The sequence below is a fragment of the Xiphophorus maculatus genome, chromosome 14, assembly GCF_002775205.1.
Source record: "Xiphophorus maculatus strain JP 163 A chromosome 14, X_maculatus-5.0-male, whole genome shotgun sequence".
Taxonomy (NCBI): Eukaryota; Metazoa; Chordata; class Actinopteri; order Cyprinodontiformes; family Poeciliidae; genus Xiphophorus; species Xiphophorus maculatus.
In genome coordinates, this window is record NC_036456.1 from 27,737,694 (window position 1) to 27,752,823 (window position 15,130).

Genomic DNA, 15,130 nt, shown 5'->3' on the forward strand with positions numbered 1-15,130 from the left:
TAAAGAGACGTTTTCAATAGATCGGAAACGATTGAGCCGCTTTTCCCCGAATGCGGAAGCTGAGGTGAAAAGAGCCCATTTTCCGTGCGTTTAATTTTTGACTGGGGAAGCCCGTGACATAATTGTCCTTATTTGGACTTGTGCGCTCTTGGGGGATATGCAGGTGGTTTGGATTATGTGCGGTGCACTTTTGTCATATTGGAGCGGGATGCTTGTTCCATGGCTTTAATTTTAACGATATAGGTAAGTGTCGAGTTTTTAATGTGCACTAATAAAACGTTTTTGAGCAGGTGCCCCCTTGCAAGTTTTAGCGGCGTTTCCCAACAGGGGTTTCACGGCGTTATTTCCCAGTGTGGAGGTACGGCGGGAAGAGCTTCCCTATCCCCTTTCCCTTCATCGGCTCGGGAGCATTCCATGGTTTCGAGGGGGTGACAGCCTGCTGGTCGCCTTTATCGTGCCACTGGTTTTTAAATGCATAACAACCCATCGCCACGCCTCACGAAGACTAGGGATGAGTTTGTAATCTTCTTCGCTAGGCAGTTAGCGAGAACACACTGCGTTTGTTGTTTTTAGAGTTTTTATTGTGCATTAAATTGTCTCGTCTGTTATAAACATGGATCAGGTTGAGGCTTTTAATGGTTAAAACCATCTTGTAGACATGTGTTAAGAGCAATTATAATGATGGCAGAGCACTCCGATCTTGCTTTGAGTGTCACGTGGAAATGTGATCAGCACTTTAAGAAATTTTAAATTTGTTTGAGGTTGGTGTGTTTAAGCTTTAAGTTCAGTGTAAGGAAAAAGTGTGCTTTGAGCCTGGATGTGTATGTGAGATGACCTTTCTGGTGGAGGAGTTGGCCCACGTTTTGTTGGAATCCCATGAGAGTATGGTGCTGGGGTTGTTGTGGGTGTGGCTCTCCCTGTTTGGCCATATGTGATGAGGAGAATCCTGAACACTTGGTAAAGCAGTGATATGACCTTTTGGTGTTGTGTTGTTACGACTTGCTCAAGGTCATAACAAAAACGGGAGATCATGCAGTGGTAAAAGTGCATTAAAAAGGAATATTAACAAAAACAACAATAGATTGTGGATGTCAGTATCAGTGGTGTAATGCAAATGCTTGAATGTGTTGTATGAGTGCATATGGGAGTGTTGAAGTGCAAAATCAAAGACAAACTCAAATGTGCACAAGGAGGGGAGCTGAGGCCTGGCAGCAGAGCACCACAAGCATCAAGAGCCAGAGTGGACGCTGAAGGCGACCCAGAAGGTGGAGATGGCCACTTTCAAAACTCTGTGCTCCAAATCAACGGATCAGAAACACCTGCAAAGGGGAGGAGCACAAAGACAGACCAAAGCAACACCTGCAGTCCAGCCCTTAAGGTTCAGGGCCATAACAGTATTTTAATAATATTTAAATTGTTTTAAAGCACAATTTAAAGTGTACTAAGTGTACTTCAACATACTTTTTAAGGACAACTTTAGTTAAACCTAGTGTACTTTAAGTATATTGCTTTTTATGTAATATAAATGTGCTTGATTAGTATATATTGAGTGTACTATTTATGTGATTGAATTACATTTAAAATATGTTTAGAATGTATTTTCAGTATATTAGAATTACATATTTTATATATTAGTAGTTACAGTATGCTACAATTACACTTTTGGTTTATTGTAATTGCTAATGAAGTACACTTTTTAGTTACCTAATGTAATTTATTATTCTGCTTTGCCACTTTGTACAATTCATGCTTCATACATAAGCTTGACATCAAATAAGCCTGACACCGAAAAGAAATAGAGGAAATAAATGTTATCAAATGAGGTGGGAGTTAGGCTCACTACTTACTGTTTTAGATCACTTTTGCAAAAAAATTTGTAATAAACACAATTATGTATTAGCGTGAAATAGTGCATCTGTTGATCCTGCATGAATTTCTGCAAAAGACTGAAGGGAGCGATTGAAACAACATAGCGTAAACAATAGTAAACAAATAAAACTTTGTTCTTATTGATAAAATATTTAGGCACAACTGTTATCTTGACAATTCTATTTATTTATCCCTTTGGAGACTGCAGAACAATATAAAAAGTTTTGGCGGGCCGGACTTGGCATTGTAATTGAGGCATCTGCATCTCAGGTTTTTAAGCACACAGCTTAAATCAAAGAATTTTAAACACTCAAAGCAAAAATGCAGATTTCACTTCTTTATTCTGTGACAAATATGCAGACAACAAATTCTGCTTTAATTCATGCCATATTGTATGACAAACTGCTTTAATTTATTTAAAAGGTATAAATATGTAGTTATCCTGATAAATGAAAATGCAGACCTCCTTTCTGTTATAGAATCGCAAATTCAGAATGATCAATGAAGGTGTTTCCAGTAATCTTTTCAAATGATTCAGAAGAATAGAGGCATGAACAAACTGCAACTTTTTTATTACCATTTATTGAGTCATAATGGTTACACATTAACTGGGTTTGTATTGGACAAATAACATGCTACATCTCTTACAGATTTCTTTCAAGCAATGAAAAATAAGACAAATTAAATATATCAAAATCAAAACACCAAACACATCTAAAAAGAAATGCTCAAATGTTGAAATGGGAAAAATAAGATTCAGGTGGCTTCTGCAAAACTTTGCATGACCAACTCTAATTGAGGTCATGTTATCTCTGCCAGGATTATGAGCTTGAAATTTGAGCTGCTGTTTCTGTAACTGATTGATAAGCTAATTGCAGCAGTTCTTTATAGTCTGCTACTCACCCTTTATGAATATTGTAGAGAGAGAGATTGTTTGTCTCATTTGATAATCAATGCTTTGGAAAGCATTGATTATCCTGTTGCCTTTATCCTGTTGCACCAAAGTACAACAAGATAAAGGCAGCCATAGGGTGGAAGTATTGAGAATTAACCACAACCCAAGAAGAACAATCATGATAACAAGAACAGGAACAACAGAATCCAGCAATGACCAAAGAAATCACCCATCCAATGTAGTTGCACATTCGGACCATTTTCTAACAACGCTGTACTGTAAGACAAGATACTTTGTAAACAAAATTTATAAAAAAACAGAACAATAAAATGCATTAATTAGAAATGATTATTGATTAAAAAATACATGGAACTAAAGTAAAACAGGCTTAAAGTGATTTATTTTGTCTTTAGTGAAAAGGATGAGCCCTAAGTGTAAATTATCCAGGCTTTCAAAAATAGGGGGAAGAATAATAGAAATACTCTACATGCAAAAGCATTTCTATTATACTTTTAATAGAAATACCAGTTTTTATTAAGAGTGTAATAGAATAGAAACTAGTTCTTAAAACTGGTCTGGTTTTTAAAACCACTTGTGTTCTTAAAACTCAACATGAGTTATATTTCAGCTGATGTTGAACGACTCTTTGAGACTTTTCTTTGCCTTTTCCATTGTGATTGTCTTCCAAGAATCAGGAATGTCAGCAGGTTGTGCATCATATGCTTCAGCAAAATCCTTATTGTATGTGGCCATCACATATTTCCAATAATCTGATGATTCAAGGCTCACATCTGCACGAATATCCCAGTCTGAGAAAAAATTCTTATATTTTGTGTAAGGACACCATTCATTGTTTGTGACACTGCAGCGAAAACGTTTGTTACTGATAACAAGAGAATTGCAGACGTCAGTCGTGAGTTTTTTTGAGTCTTTCGACTTGATCAAACCTAAACCATTTGGTCGATGCAGAGAAGCAAAGTGTTGAGTGTGGTTTTCTCCACCTGCATCACAAGGTATTTTGCAGAATGGACACTGTTTGCAACAACCAATCACTCTGGTGAAAAGCTCATTCTCTGGTTTTATGTGGAGTCGTGAGAGTTTTGTTTCAAACTCAGTTGATTTAAACTTTTCTCTAAGAGCTTCTGTCATTTCCTGCACACACTCGTTGAGCCAGTGACCAAACTGTTCCTGGTCAGACTTGTTCAGAACCATGAAGGCATCAAGAAAATCCTGGGAAATTACCAGTTTATCTCCAACTTCTTTGCAGATATTTTCAACAAATGTCCTCAGACTGTCAGTGTTTTCTGCTTTTACCTTTGTAATGGCATCATTTATGTGGTTTACACAGAACTTAAGATGTTTGTCCTCTAACTCACATAGAGTAGACCCAAATGAGAATGTCTCCTTTATTCTACCAGATATCCACAATTTTACATAATCTGCATATGAGCGAATGTAACTCTTAAAGTTTTCAAATTCACTTTTTGAAATCAGATCCAATAAAATTGAATACTGGAAGGACATTCGTGTGCTGAACTCCTCTTTTGTCATCATTTTATCAACAATATCAAGACCAAGAGAACGATAGACGAAGTTTTCAACAGCAGGTTTCAGACATTGGTTTGTGAATTCTTCAGCTTTCTTCTGGCATTGGTCTCTTTCATAAAACACATCTTTGAAATCTGTGCAGAACTTTTCTTTGTTTTTCTGCAGACATCTGTAAGGATCATTTTCTTGGATAAATTCTTCATGCATTTTCTGAAACTTTCTGGCTGCAGATCCACAGATGTGTTGTTTCAGAGACACTTCAAACTCAATGTCAGTGTCAACATCAGCTTTGTTCAGCCTCTCATCAATGATGTGAAGAATCTCCTGGATGTAAGTATCATGATAATTGGTTTTTCTCTTGATTTGATCCCAAACACAGTCATTGCAAGCAGATATGATTGTGTCAGCAACTTCTTGTCTTTCCTTGACTAGATTCTTCGAGGTTAAAATCCCTTTAATGGCAACTTTGACGTTTTCATGCACCCCTCTTGGGGTATATTTAAAAGGCTCCAGTCCACAGTCTTTGAGGTTTTTTTTACTCAGCAGTTCACATGCATGGCTTCCCTTCGGTGAAAGATTTGCCTGCAACTGAAGGGACACACTGGTGAAGACATTTAAAGTCTGCTGTTCAGAGAAAGACAAGGTGTTCATTGCTTCAGTCCACATCTTGTCAAAACATTCATTAAGTTCTTTGTCCATCATTTGAACTTTCTTCTCACGACATTCATTAATTAAAGCATAAACTGCTTTCTCAATTTTTTCTGTATAAGTGGCCTTGATTTTGTCGAGTTCTTTCATTCCTTGCTTGATATCAGCAGCTACTGTGATCTGGTTCAAAACCGATCTTTCAGTTTGTCGTCGAAGACTCTTTATGCTGTTGGAGAAATCCTCTCTGTATCCTTCAACCAGATAAACATGACCTTCTGGCTGATCAAAGTATTTCTTCAGGTTTTCAAGGATCTTTGTCTCCCACTTGGTCAGCTCTGTGATTGCTTCACTTTTCAACTCGGTCATGAATTCATTCATGTCAGATATTTCAGATGATGCAGCAGCTGTACCAAAATTGGATATCCTTATCTCTGCTGTGGTAACCCATTTGTACATTTCCTTTTTGAACTCCCACTCCCATTGGTTGTATTCTGTACAGAGCCTCATGTAAGCATCAGCCACCAGGCTGTTTCTGAAGCTGAAGATGAAGTTTTCATGTTTTACTGCGTTCCACAGGCTGGTTATCCACTCTCTGAACTCCAAGATGTTATTAGAAGTTGACCCACACTTTCCCAGCTGTTGGATGATGTTTTTCTTGAGTTCATAGACAGTCTCACTGTATCCTGCATTGACTGGAGCCATTGGTGGGTTTCCATTCCAGAGTCCAGGAATGTAGCAGTTCCCAGTGTCTGGATTATACTCCATCACATCAGTGAAGTTCTTGTATTTTTCTTTCTTCTCCATTCTAGCTGCAGCCTGGGTCATCTCATTCAGCTGTTCTAACAGCAGCTTCCTGTCTCTCAGGTTCTTCTCATGAGCTGAAACATCAGAAACGTTCTGGTGAACAAACTGACATTGAGGCTTTTTGCCGACCGCCTTCATCCTGAGGAAAGCATGCACCACTATCTGCAGGATGTCTTTCATCTCTGTTGAATTCTCCATTGCAATATTGATAATGGTGATATTACTCAGACCAACAACTAGTGTTGCCAGCTCATTGTCATGCTCATGGCTGTTGTCCAGCTGTGCTAGCTCTGGTGACTTTAAGCCTTCAGTGTCGATGATCATCATGAAGTCACAGTTGAGAACTTTCTTGACGTCTTCATTGACTTTGATGAGCAGCATGAAGGCACCTCTAGTGCATCGACCACTGCTGACTGCAAACTGAACTCCAAACATGGTGTTAAGGAGAGTGGACTTCCCTGTGCTCTGAACTCCAAGAACTGTGACGACCAGGATCTTGTTCTTTGGAGACACCAAGTCATTGAGCTGAGAGAGAACATCACTCACCCATCTGAGAGGAATGTTGGAAGCATCTCCATCTACAAGCTCAAGAGGAAATCCATCCAGCAACAACTGAGCACAGAGTTTGGGCAGATGTTGCAGCTGTTGACGTGATGGATCTGTTTCTGGAAGGTAAAGAGAAGCTTCATAGATTTGACCCATTTCACGGAAGAAGTGCTCAACTCCCAGTGAGCTGCTGGAAAGTTGTTCGTCAATTTCTTTGATCTCCTGTTTGTTTTCAGAATCTTTGCATTTTTCCTTGTAAAGCTCCCTAAGGCCAGAAAGTTTTGTTCGAGATAAATTGTCGAGGTTCATTCTCATCCATTTAAGAAAATAACACCTTTCTCTATGTGGCCTGGATATTGCACTAATGAAGCATGTCATTACACTTGACATTGCATAGGAATTTTGTTTTTCACGTTGCTCTTCTTTTTTCTTTTTAAGGTTGCTCTTATAGTTTTCTATATTTTCAGAACCAATGTTTCGGAGATGAAATTCTTCCTTTTCCAAAAATGTCAGTTCCTTCCATATTTGACCTTGCAAAGGAAACTGATTTTCTTTGAATTGAAAAGTGTCTTTAATCTCTGCAGTGATGGCATCTGCATTTTTCTTTCCAGCCTGGCACTCTGGAGAATCTTCATCAACTGGAATTCCTAATTCATATGCAACATCAGCCATCTGCTCTACTGACATCTTTAACTGTGGTTTGGTAAGTACACTGCTCACAACTTTTTTCAAAGATTTGACAAAATCTGCATCATTTGTTTTGTCAGTTTTTATAATTATATTGTTTTTTGTCAAGTTCAACCTGGTTGCTAGTTTCTTCAGAACATCTGGAGTAAGGCTCTTGTTCTGTTGGTTTCCTACTAAGAAGATTTGAGCTTTATGGTTTATGTTCATCAGCAGTTCACCGTCCAGCTGCTCAAAGAAAACAAAAACTGCAGCAGATGTCTGACACAAAAAGGAGAATTGAGTTTCAAATGAAGCAATGTCTCCACGAAGGTTAGCTATAGCAACTGGTTCACTGAAGATGTCCATGTTTTTGTTTCCACAGGGAAGGTACCAGGTCATTTCAGTCAGTCCATTGGATATTCTTCTCTGAATGTCTCCACACTCCATGTCACGGTGAACAAAGGTGTCATGGTATTGCTGAGAGTTACTCAGAAGTTTATTGAGGATCTCTGATTTGGACAGAGAGCACTCACCCAGTCTCACAAATGAGATCATTGGAAGTTCAGAAAGAACTATTCTTTCTTCTAGGAAACCTTTTGATTCTGAAAGATTTGAAGGTCTGTACTTCTTAACAATGTCTCTCATGGCCCACAGCATGAGGGTGCACTGCTGTGTATCACAGTTAGGAAGCAGCAGAGGAACAGAGAACTGACACATGGACATTTTTAGAGCTAACTCTTGCTGAACAAACCCATCAGAACACAAAAGGAGAGCAGTCATTATATCAAGAGGATTAAATGTTTCAGTCTTATTTGGGCTCTCAAACAGGTCCTCAAAATTGCTCTCTGTACTCTCTGATTCATCATCACAGTTTGACTCAGAAGATTCATTACTCAAGTCACATGATACACCTTTTACGTTCCTAGCAGTCACATTAACCATCACTAATTTCTTGAGAAAATTCAACGGGATATTTGATTTACAGTCGCCCAGGTCATCAGTGATCGTCTTCTCATCAATCCCAAGTATTTTGCTTAATGATAACTTCTCTCTGTGGTACTGCTCCAAGCCCAAATCTTCCAAAAGCCTCTCAAGGTTGGTCTCTGTGAATGATAAAGATACATCAAGTTTTTAATGTGTATGGGTGTGAATTCTAATTAAATACTATTTTTAACTTCAGCATTGCAGATTTTATTTTTGCATCGTAGAAAAGAAACATTGTTCTACAATTGAAACTAATGATGTTATATCTGCCAACGTAAAAGGGACATATCTTGCAAAATATTTTTTTAGCATTTAATTACAATTTAGTTTTTACTTGGAGTCTCTAGTATTGCAGAAAAGTTTAATTTAATCTCAACATAGATATATTTATATTCTGTTAGGGTCTTATTTTTCAATTTGTTAATTTTTCTCTATTCGCTATTACATCTTTTGAACTATTATGTCCCAGTAGTTTTTGAGGAACTGCTAAACAAGGTTATGGTTTAGCATGGTTTTCAATTTTGTAAAGATGCCAATTTTATTTCTTGTATCAATTTTCAAGTCCAAGGTTTAGGGTTAGGGCTCAATGATGCCAAAGCTGTAAGTGGATAAATGAGAATATTCGGTTGTTGGGCATATTAACTCACACATTCCACCATTAAGCAGCATCATATTCTCTATGAACTGCCTGGTTGAATTTATTTTTCTTGGAAATGTACAAACAAGAGTATGGAAAGTTCTCTTTGTTTGCATTAAGGACTAGAAGGACCAGAACTTCAGCAATCTCCACTCCCATGAAGAAAGATTCAGAGTAAGACTTTGTTTGATTGGGGCATCCGTTCCTTCTATCTATGGAAATGACATACACATCAAACAATAAGCTGCAAATAACACTAAAATGACAAACTTTATTTTAGCCAAGAATTTATTGCGTGTTGATATGACAACTTAGCCATTGTTTTAATTGCAGTAACATTGTGCCTTCTGTTTATGCTAGTGCTGTGTCCTTGCTAACATAAACATACCTACTTAAGACAAACTACTTATCTTGAGTAGCCATGTTCTTAGCTACTTAAGGACCTAACCCAGGGGTCTCAAACTCCAGTCCTCAAGGGCCGCTGTCCTGCAGTTTTTAGATGTGCCACAGGTACAAAACACTGGAATTAAATGGCTTAATTACCTCCTCCTTGTGTAGACCAGTTCTCCAGAGCCTTGATAATGATCTAATTATTCTATTCAGGTGTGGTGCAGCAGAGGCACATCTAAAAGTTGCAGGACAGCGGCCCTTGAGGACTGGAATTTGAGACCTCTGACCTAACCCGTACAGCGTGTTTTGAATAATCTTATTACATCAACAATCTGGCATTGTTTTTGCCATTTTTGTATTAAGGACTATATGATCCAAATGCATTCAGTGACATTTTTGTGCTAGTTTTTGCCAACTCTTGACCTATGTATAGGCCCTGTTTCTAAAATGTGTTCATTCATGTGGTAGTAACATTCCAAATAGAAGTTAAATAAATAATTTTAAAAAATGATCTTGAAGGAATACTGAGAGCAGAGGTTGCGCTAGACTTTTTTCTTGTCCGTTATTTAGACTGACGTCGTCAAAAATATCCCGTCATATTCCATTTTTATCTTTGAATTTTTAAATGATATTGACAGAGGCTAATCATTTTAAATGAAAGTTTTATGTGGTTTAATTAATGTTCGACAAGTTGAACAGAGAATCCAGATCCCATCACACATTAATCAAGCAGATGAACATATCTAACGTTTTCTGTACCTGCATGCTCTCGCCCTCAAATTTAACCAAATCCAAAAACGTTCATTGTTGTGATATGATCTTTGTTATTAAATGCATCACAGATGGAGGGAATACATGTTTAGCTCCTGTTTCTGAAGCATGAGGGCATTCTCAGTGGTTTGGAATAATGCAAATGCAATTGGTTTTGATCTGTTTTGTTGGTTTTTAATGTACTGCCTTTAGTTTAAATAAATTTCAAATTTCCAAGATCACTTCCAATTTTTAGGGTTATCTTTTTAACAAATGTGTGCAGGATGACCAACAATCCCTTCTTAATACCAGGCAAAAAAATAGTTTTAGTTCAAAATACATTTATAAATTATGTATTTTTTTTGTTTTGTTTCACAGTCAACTTTGTTGCTAAAGTGACACATAATGCTTACTTTGTGTTTTCCTTTCTTCCTCAAGGTTTTGTTTTCCAGGCAGGTCACTGATTTCTGTCCAGTCATTTGTCTCTGTTGTCTCTTGTAACGTTTCTTCCTCCCTGCAGTTGATCACAATGTGGTTCTCCATTTCACCAACAGGAGTCTCCAGAGGCTGAGAAATTAACTCATGGCTGATCTTATACTGTGTTGTCTTAACATGACGGCAAACAGCTGTGAAGATAATAACAACAGTCATAATAATACCTGAAGACACAGACTGCTCATTGTTCTTTGTCAAATTGAATGCACTGACCTTTACCATCTGTACCCGTTTCATGATAATCAGCTTCACAGTCGACACATGTTGTTGATCCTGGGTCCTTTTCTTCTTCACAGTAAAGATCCACAAATGAATCTTCAGTACAAATAACATAAAAATATAAGACTACATATTTTTCAGTCTTATAATGGGTACAATATTTTTCATCACGTTTTTCTACAAAGTAGCTGCTCACCTCCATTGTAGAAAATGACTCTAATACTACTTGTTACAGTCACTGTCCTCTAGGGGCTCTCTTCATGAGAGAGCTTTTTCTTTGTGTTTCAGCTTTACCTGGCTGCCACAGGTGCAATGTGTTGGAGCTCGTCAGCCACATCATAAAGAGCTACAACCAGAGATGTCAGATCTCTTTTCTTCTTTCCTTCCTGATGTGATCTTGTCTGTGAGCTGATTGTTTGTGGAGACTTTGGATGGTTTTGCTGTGAGCATTTTTGTGAAGCATCAAGTGTCTAACTAAAGTTTTGTTTCTATTCACAGTGGAAGCTGGTAGGGGTTCTCTGCCATTTTGTTTAACTGTTTTCTCCTGTTTTTTGGTTAGTCAGGGAGTTCAGGTATTGTACTTTCTTTTTCAGTTCTCTTCTAAAGTGTTTTTATTTTCTAAAGTGTTTTTATTTTATAATTAAAAGGGGGGTGTTTTGTTGGTTGTTTTTTCCTGGGAGACCCTGAAGCTTAAAGCTTCCCTGTGCTTGTTGTCTACTGTGATTGAGATTTTACTTCAATTGTAAATTAAACTATATTTTGCTACTGACACCAACTGTTTAGGATACTTTTTTTGTGTTACACCCAGTGCCAGAACTTACCCTTAGTGGTCGTGGGAATGGTTGTAAAACTACCTCATCATTTTTCCTGTATTTGTTTTGTTTGGGCACAGCATTGGTATTGGCTTTAGTGTATGTGCAGATTAATTTTCTGATTTTTAAAATTTTCTCTGCAAAGAACCTGAAAAACTTGCTGCAGGCAGCATTAGATTGAAATTCAGGTGGTAACGTCACAGGAGGGTTTGTGAGCCTGTCAACTGTTGCAAATAAAGCTCGAGCATTGTTAATGTTTTTGTTTATGACATCTGCAAAGAAAGCTTCCTTTGCATGTTTTAGTGTTGAGTGAACAAACATGCTGGTAGAGACCCGCCCCAAAAGGCAGTTCTACAAAGTACCGACTCAGCGGGGCTGTGATAGTAACAACAGATGAGGATAATAAAAATGCCACTGCCTGAAAAAACAGAGTCTACTTCTTAATGTGGTTGTCATTTTCAAATTAAATTCACTGACCTTCATCATCTGTAGCAGCCTTTTGATAGTCAGCCTCACAGTCAGTGTATGCTGAAGGAGGGCCCTCGTCTTCCTCACCATAAATATCCTCTGAGTTGTCAGATCTGGGCTCCTTAAAACAAAAATATATAATTTAAGTATCACGTAGAAGGATGGACGGTGATATAATTTTCATTATATGTTGGACATTCATAATGTGGCTATGTACCTCCATTGTGGGTCAAACTCTAAACCATTCAGCTTCTCTCTGAAAGAAAAGGATGAAATATTGAAGCATTTGTTTTGATAAGTGAAAGAGTAGCAGCTTTATCTTCCAGTTCCTATTTTTTCTTTTCCTGTCTGGTAGTGTGGCACTCAGAATTGTTGAATGATTGTCAAGGAGAGGCTGAATAGATGCACTTTCTCAAGTAGAGCATTACAGCTTTTGCTATTATAATGCATATATATATATACAGTATATACATACTGTATATATATATATATAAGGTGTCTGTCTGGGACATTTACCCACCAGGGTCGTGGCAGCAGAACCATTGAGCCTGTCTTTGTTTTACAGATAAAAACTGTCTATCAGTCCTGAAAGTAAAGAGAAAAGAATAAACATTTAGCTTAAAGTTTAACTGCATTGGTGCCATGGCAACTTAATAAGCTGAACATCAGAGTGCACACATTTGGACCATCACAGCACCTTTATTAAAACATCAACTTTTATCATTATAGACAGTGTGATGATAGTTATAATGAAAGAATCCATAAATCATAATGCATGTAAAATCCAGCAATGTCAAAAAGATGATCAATTCCTAACTTAAGTGAAGAGTTGTTTAGGATCCAGTAGGCTTTCCTATTCTGTGAATGGTTACCAGACAGATTTATCTAAATATATATTGCTTTATGATCTGTGAGCAGAGTGGGAAGAATATTGACAATGATGTTATTGGCTTTTAAGGAGTCAGATACTAACCAGTAGTCAATAGAAGACTGTTAGACCATATGTGTCAAACTCAAGGCCCGCAGGTCACATCAGGCCTGGCTTGCAATTATATCCAGCCCGCAAGATCATTATATTATTGTTACTAATGGCCCGGCGATATGAAATGCTGGTAACACAAAAAACTACAGATCCCAAAATGAAGCCTAGGCGCAAATTCAAACTGGAAGACTCTTCCCCCTCCACTCCCCCACCGGGACCTGCTAATTGAAGTGACCCGCCTACAGATGTCGGCCTTGTCAACGCTGGACCAAGCCTCGTCACGTCCAATCACCGTCCAAGTCCCAGCTGATAAGGACCTTCACCCACGGTGTCCTTTGCTCTCCAGCCGAGCTCAACCTGTTCAGCCGCACGCCTCAGCTCTCAGTCAGCCATCTCACCAGATCCTTTTCTTCGTGATTGGTCGTCCTTCCACCTCTAGAACCATAGGCTGCCCCCTCCCCACTATAGAACAGATTTACACTTCCAGGCTCCACAAGAAAGTTTTGGACATTTTAAATGACTCTTCATACCCTGGCCATGGTCTCTTCCAGCTGCTGCCATCAGGCAAGAGATACAGAGCAAAAAAAACCAGGACAAATCGCCTAAAAAACAGTTTTTACCCTATGGCAATCATGGCACTAAATTCAAAGGCAAAAGAACTTCTGCTCTTGACACCACTTTGTTAAAAATGTAAATTCTGTTGCGACACCTCCAGGCGCTGCAACCGTCTTCTGATGTCTATTTATTTCTCATTTTGTACTATTTATTTCTTTATCTTTTTTATGTAGATATGTATATTGTATATACACATAACCTGCATTTTAACTCGAGTCGAGCAAATCTCAATCTCGTTGTAATCTGTTGATGACAATGACAAATAAATCTTATCTTATCTTATCTAATGTCCATCATAAAAGCCGCTTAGCCGCGTGCTCGGCTCCTTCTTTTTCTTCAGACGCTCCTCAGATGGAAGAAGAATTCCTCCTCATTCATTCCAAACAGCTTCGCCCGCCGATCTGGGATCTACCGGCCCTCGCTCCTATGCCACCCACTTCACGATCCGTCTCTGGCAAGTAGACACATAATCCCACCATCTACATTGCATACGTCCCCTCGCAGTCTTTCTCCGCCCCGGCGGGGCCGCCAAGGTCTCGTTGCTTCGATCTACGCTGCGGTTCCCTCCCAGCTCATTGTCCACCATCTTTCCATTCCACCGCCAGCGTTCATCGCCTTCCCACTGGTTCCCCGCTTTGGCTCAAATCCGCATGGCCGCTGTCAGCCCGCTCATCAGCACCTCCCATCGGACTTCCCACGCCACGCTCGCCTCGGGCTTCGGGGAAAGATGTAGCCTTCACGTGCCTCATTCACTTTTTACAACGCTACAAAACATAGGAACTTTTATTAGTTTATCCCTTTCCTGAACTCGCAGGCCCTACTTGCATGCGCCTTTCAGGTTGTTCCGAACTTCATTATTCTTACATCAATTTGTTACATTAGGGGCTTCCGCACTTCCCATGCATGTGTTCTCGCTCTCTTTCGCAGTTAAAACTGCTTAATCTGATGTTTTCATGTTGTAACCTGGTTCTCCGAGCCGCCTTTAAACGCATCATAAATGCCGAGACGCTCGCGCTGGGTTGCACCCGAGGGCAGCGAAGGAGAGCGCAGGAGCGCGTTAGAACCTCGGCAACAATAAGCAAATGCAAAGAACCGTGCACAATTTTTCTCCAAACCAACCGACTGAGGCGAATAGGGCTGTTTGATACAGGTAATCTTAGCCAAAAGGCGACTCTAGTAATTCAGTTAGCTAAAAGGTGAATCTAGTAATACAGATAGCCAAAAGGTGACTCTAGTAATACAGATGGCCAAAAGGCGACTGTTGAGGAAAAATGATTATTTTTAGTGCTTAATACAGTTAATCTTACGGCATGTGTAAAAGGTATATTCAACACTCTTATTTTGAGCAAATTTCTTTATTTTGAACAGGTTTGTGTTAAGCATTCAAAATTAAACCAGATGAGCAAGCATTCAGACAACAGGGACCAAATGCAGATCTCTCAATGGGGCCTCCCGCTGTGCGGTCAGAGCAAAGGAGGCCATAAAATTAGCATATCCCGCAGGGCAGAATCACTGGAGCTTGGGGGAGAGAAGCCTGTTTTGTTCACAGCAGATCAAAAGCCTGCCAGAAACCAACATCTGGGATGGTGTGAAGACATTTTTCTAAGTATTAATACCATGTTTTGATTGAAGATTGTATTATCTCATTTTAAAACTACTAATCTAGTAAATGATGAATGTATTTGAAAATTGTACTATCTGTGACTATATCAGAATCAAATGGAAATTGTTTGAATGAAAATGTTTTGTGTAGTATTAGAAAATTGCTCAGGATTTATGCTAAACGGGGTTTTACTGAAGAT

At 38.8% G+C, this 15,130-nt stretch overlaps 1 protein-coding gene across 5 annotated transcripts; it reads right to left on the reverse strand.

Annotated features, from left to right (window-relative positions):
• Nucleotides 1-2,435: 2,435 nt before the first annotated feature.
• LOC111611101 (interferon-induced very large GTPase 1-like) lies at nucleotides 2,436-13,224 on the reverse strand. 5 transcript variants are annotated; one of them, XM_023346741.1, is made up of 7 exons: nucleotides 12,705-13,224; nucleotides 12,252-12,316; nucleotides 11,949-11,987; nucleotides 11,741-11,852; nucleotides 10,446-10,547; nucleotides 10,151-10,363; nucleotides 2,436-8,079 (listed from the first exon to the last, which is right to left on the reverse strand). In XM_023346741.1, the coding sequence occupies exons 3-7, from the start codon at nucleotides 11,952-11,954 to the stop codon at nucleotides 3,389-3,391; spliced, it is 5,124 nt and encodes a 1,707-aa protein (XP_023202509.1). In that variant the 5' UTR covers nucleotides 11,955-11,987; nucleotides 12,252-12,316; nucleotides 12,705-13,224; the 3' UTR covers nucleotides 2,436-3,388. The 5 variants fall into 5 exon arrangements, with proteins under 5 accessions (XP_023202509.1, XP_023202510.1, XP_023202508.1 ...); XM_023346742.1 differs by lacking the exon at nucleotides 12,252-12,316; XM_023346740.1 differs by having other exon boundaries at nucleotides 11,949-12,316.
• Nucleotides 13,225-15,130: the final 1,906 nt, after the last annotated feature.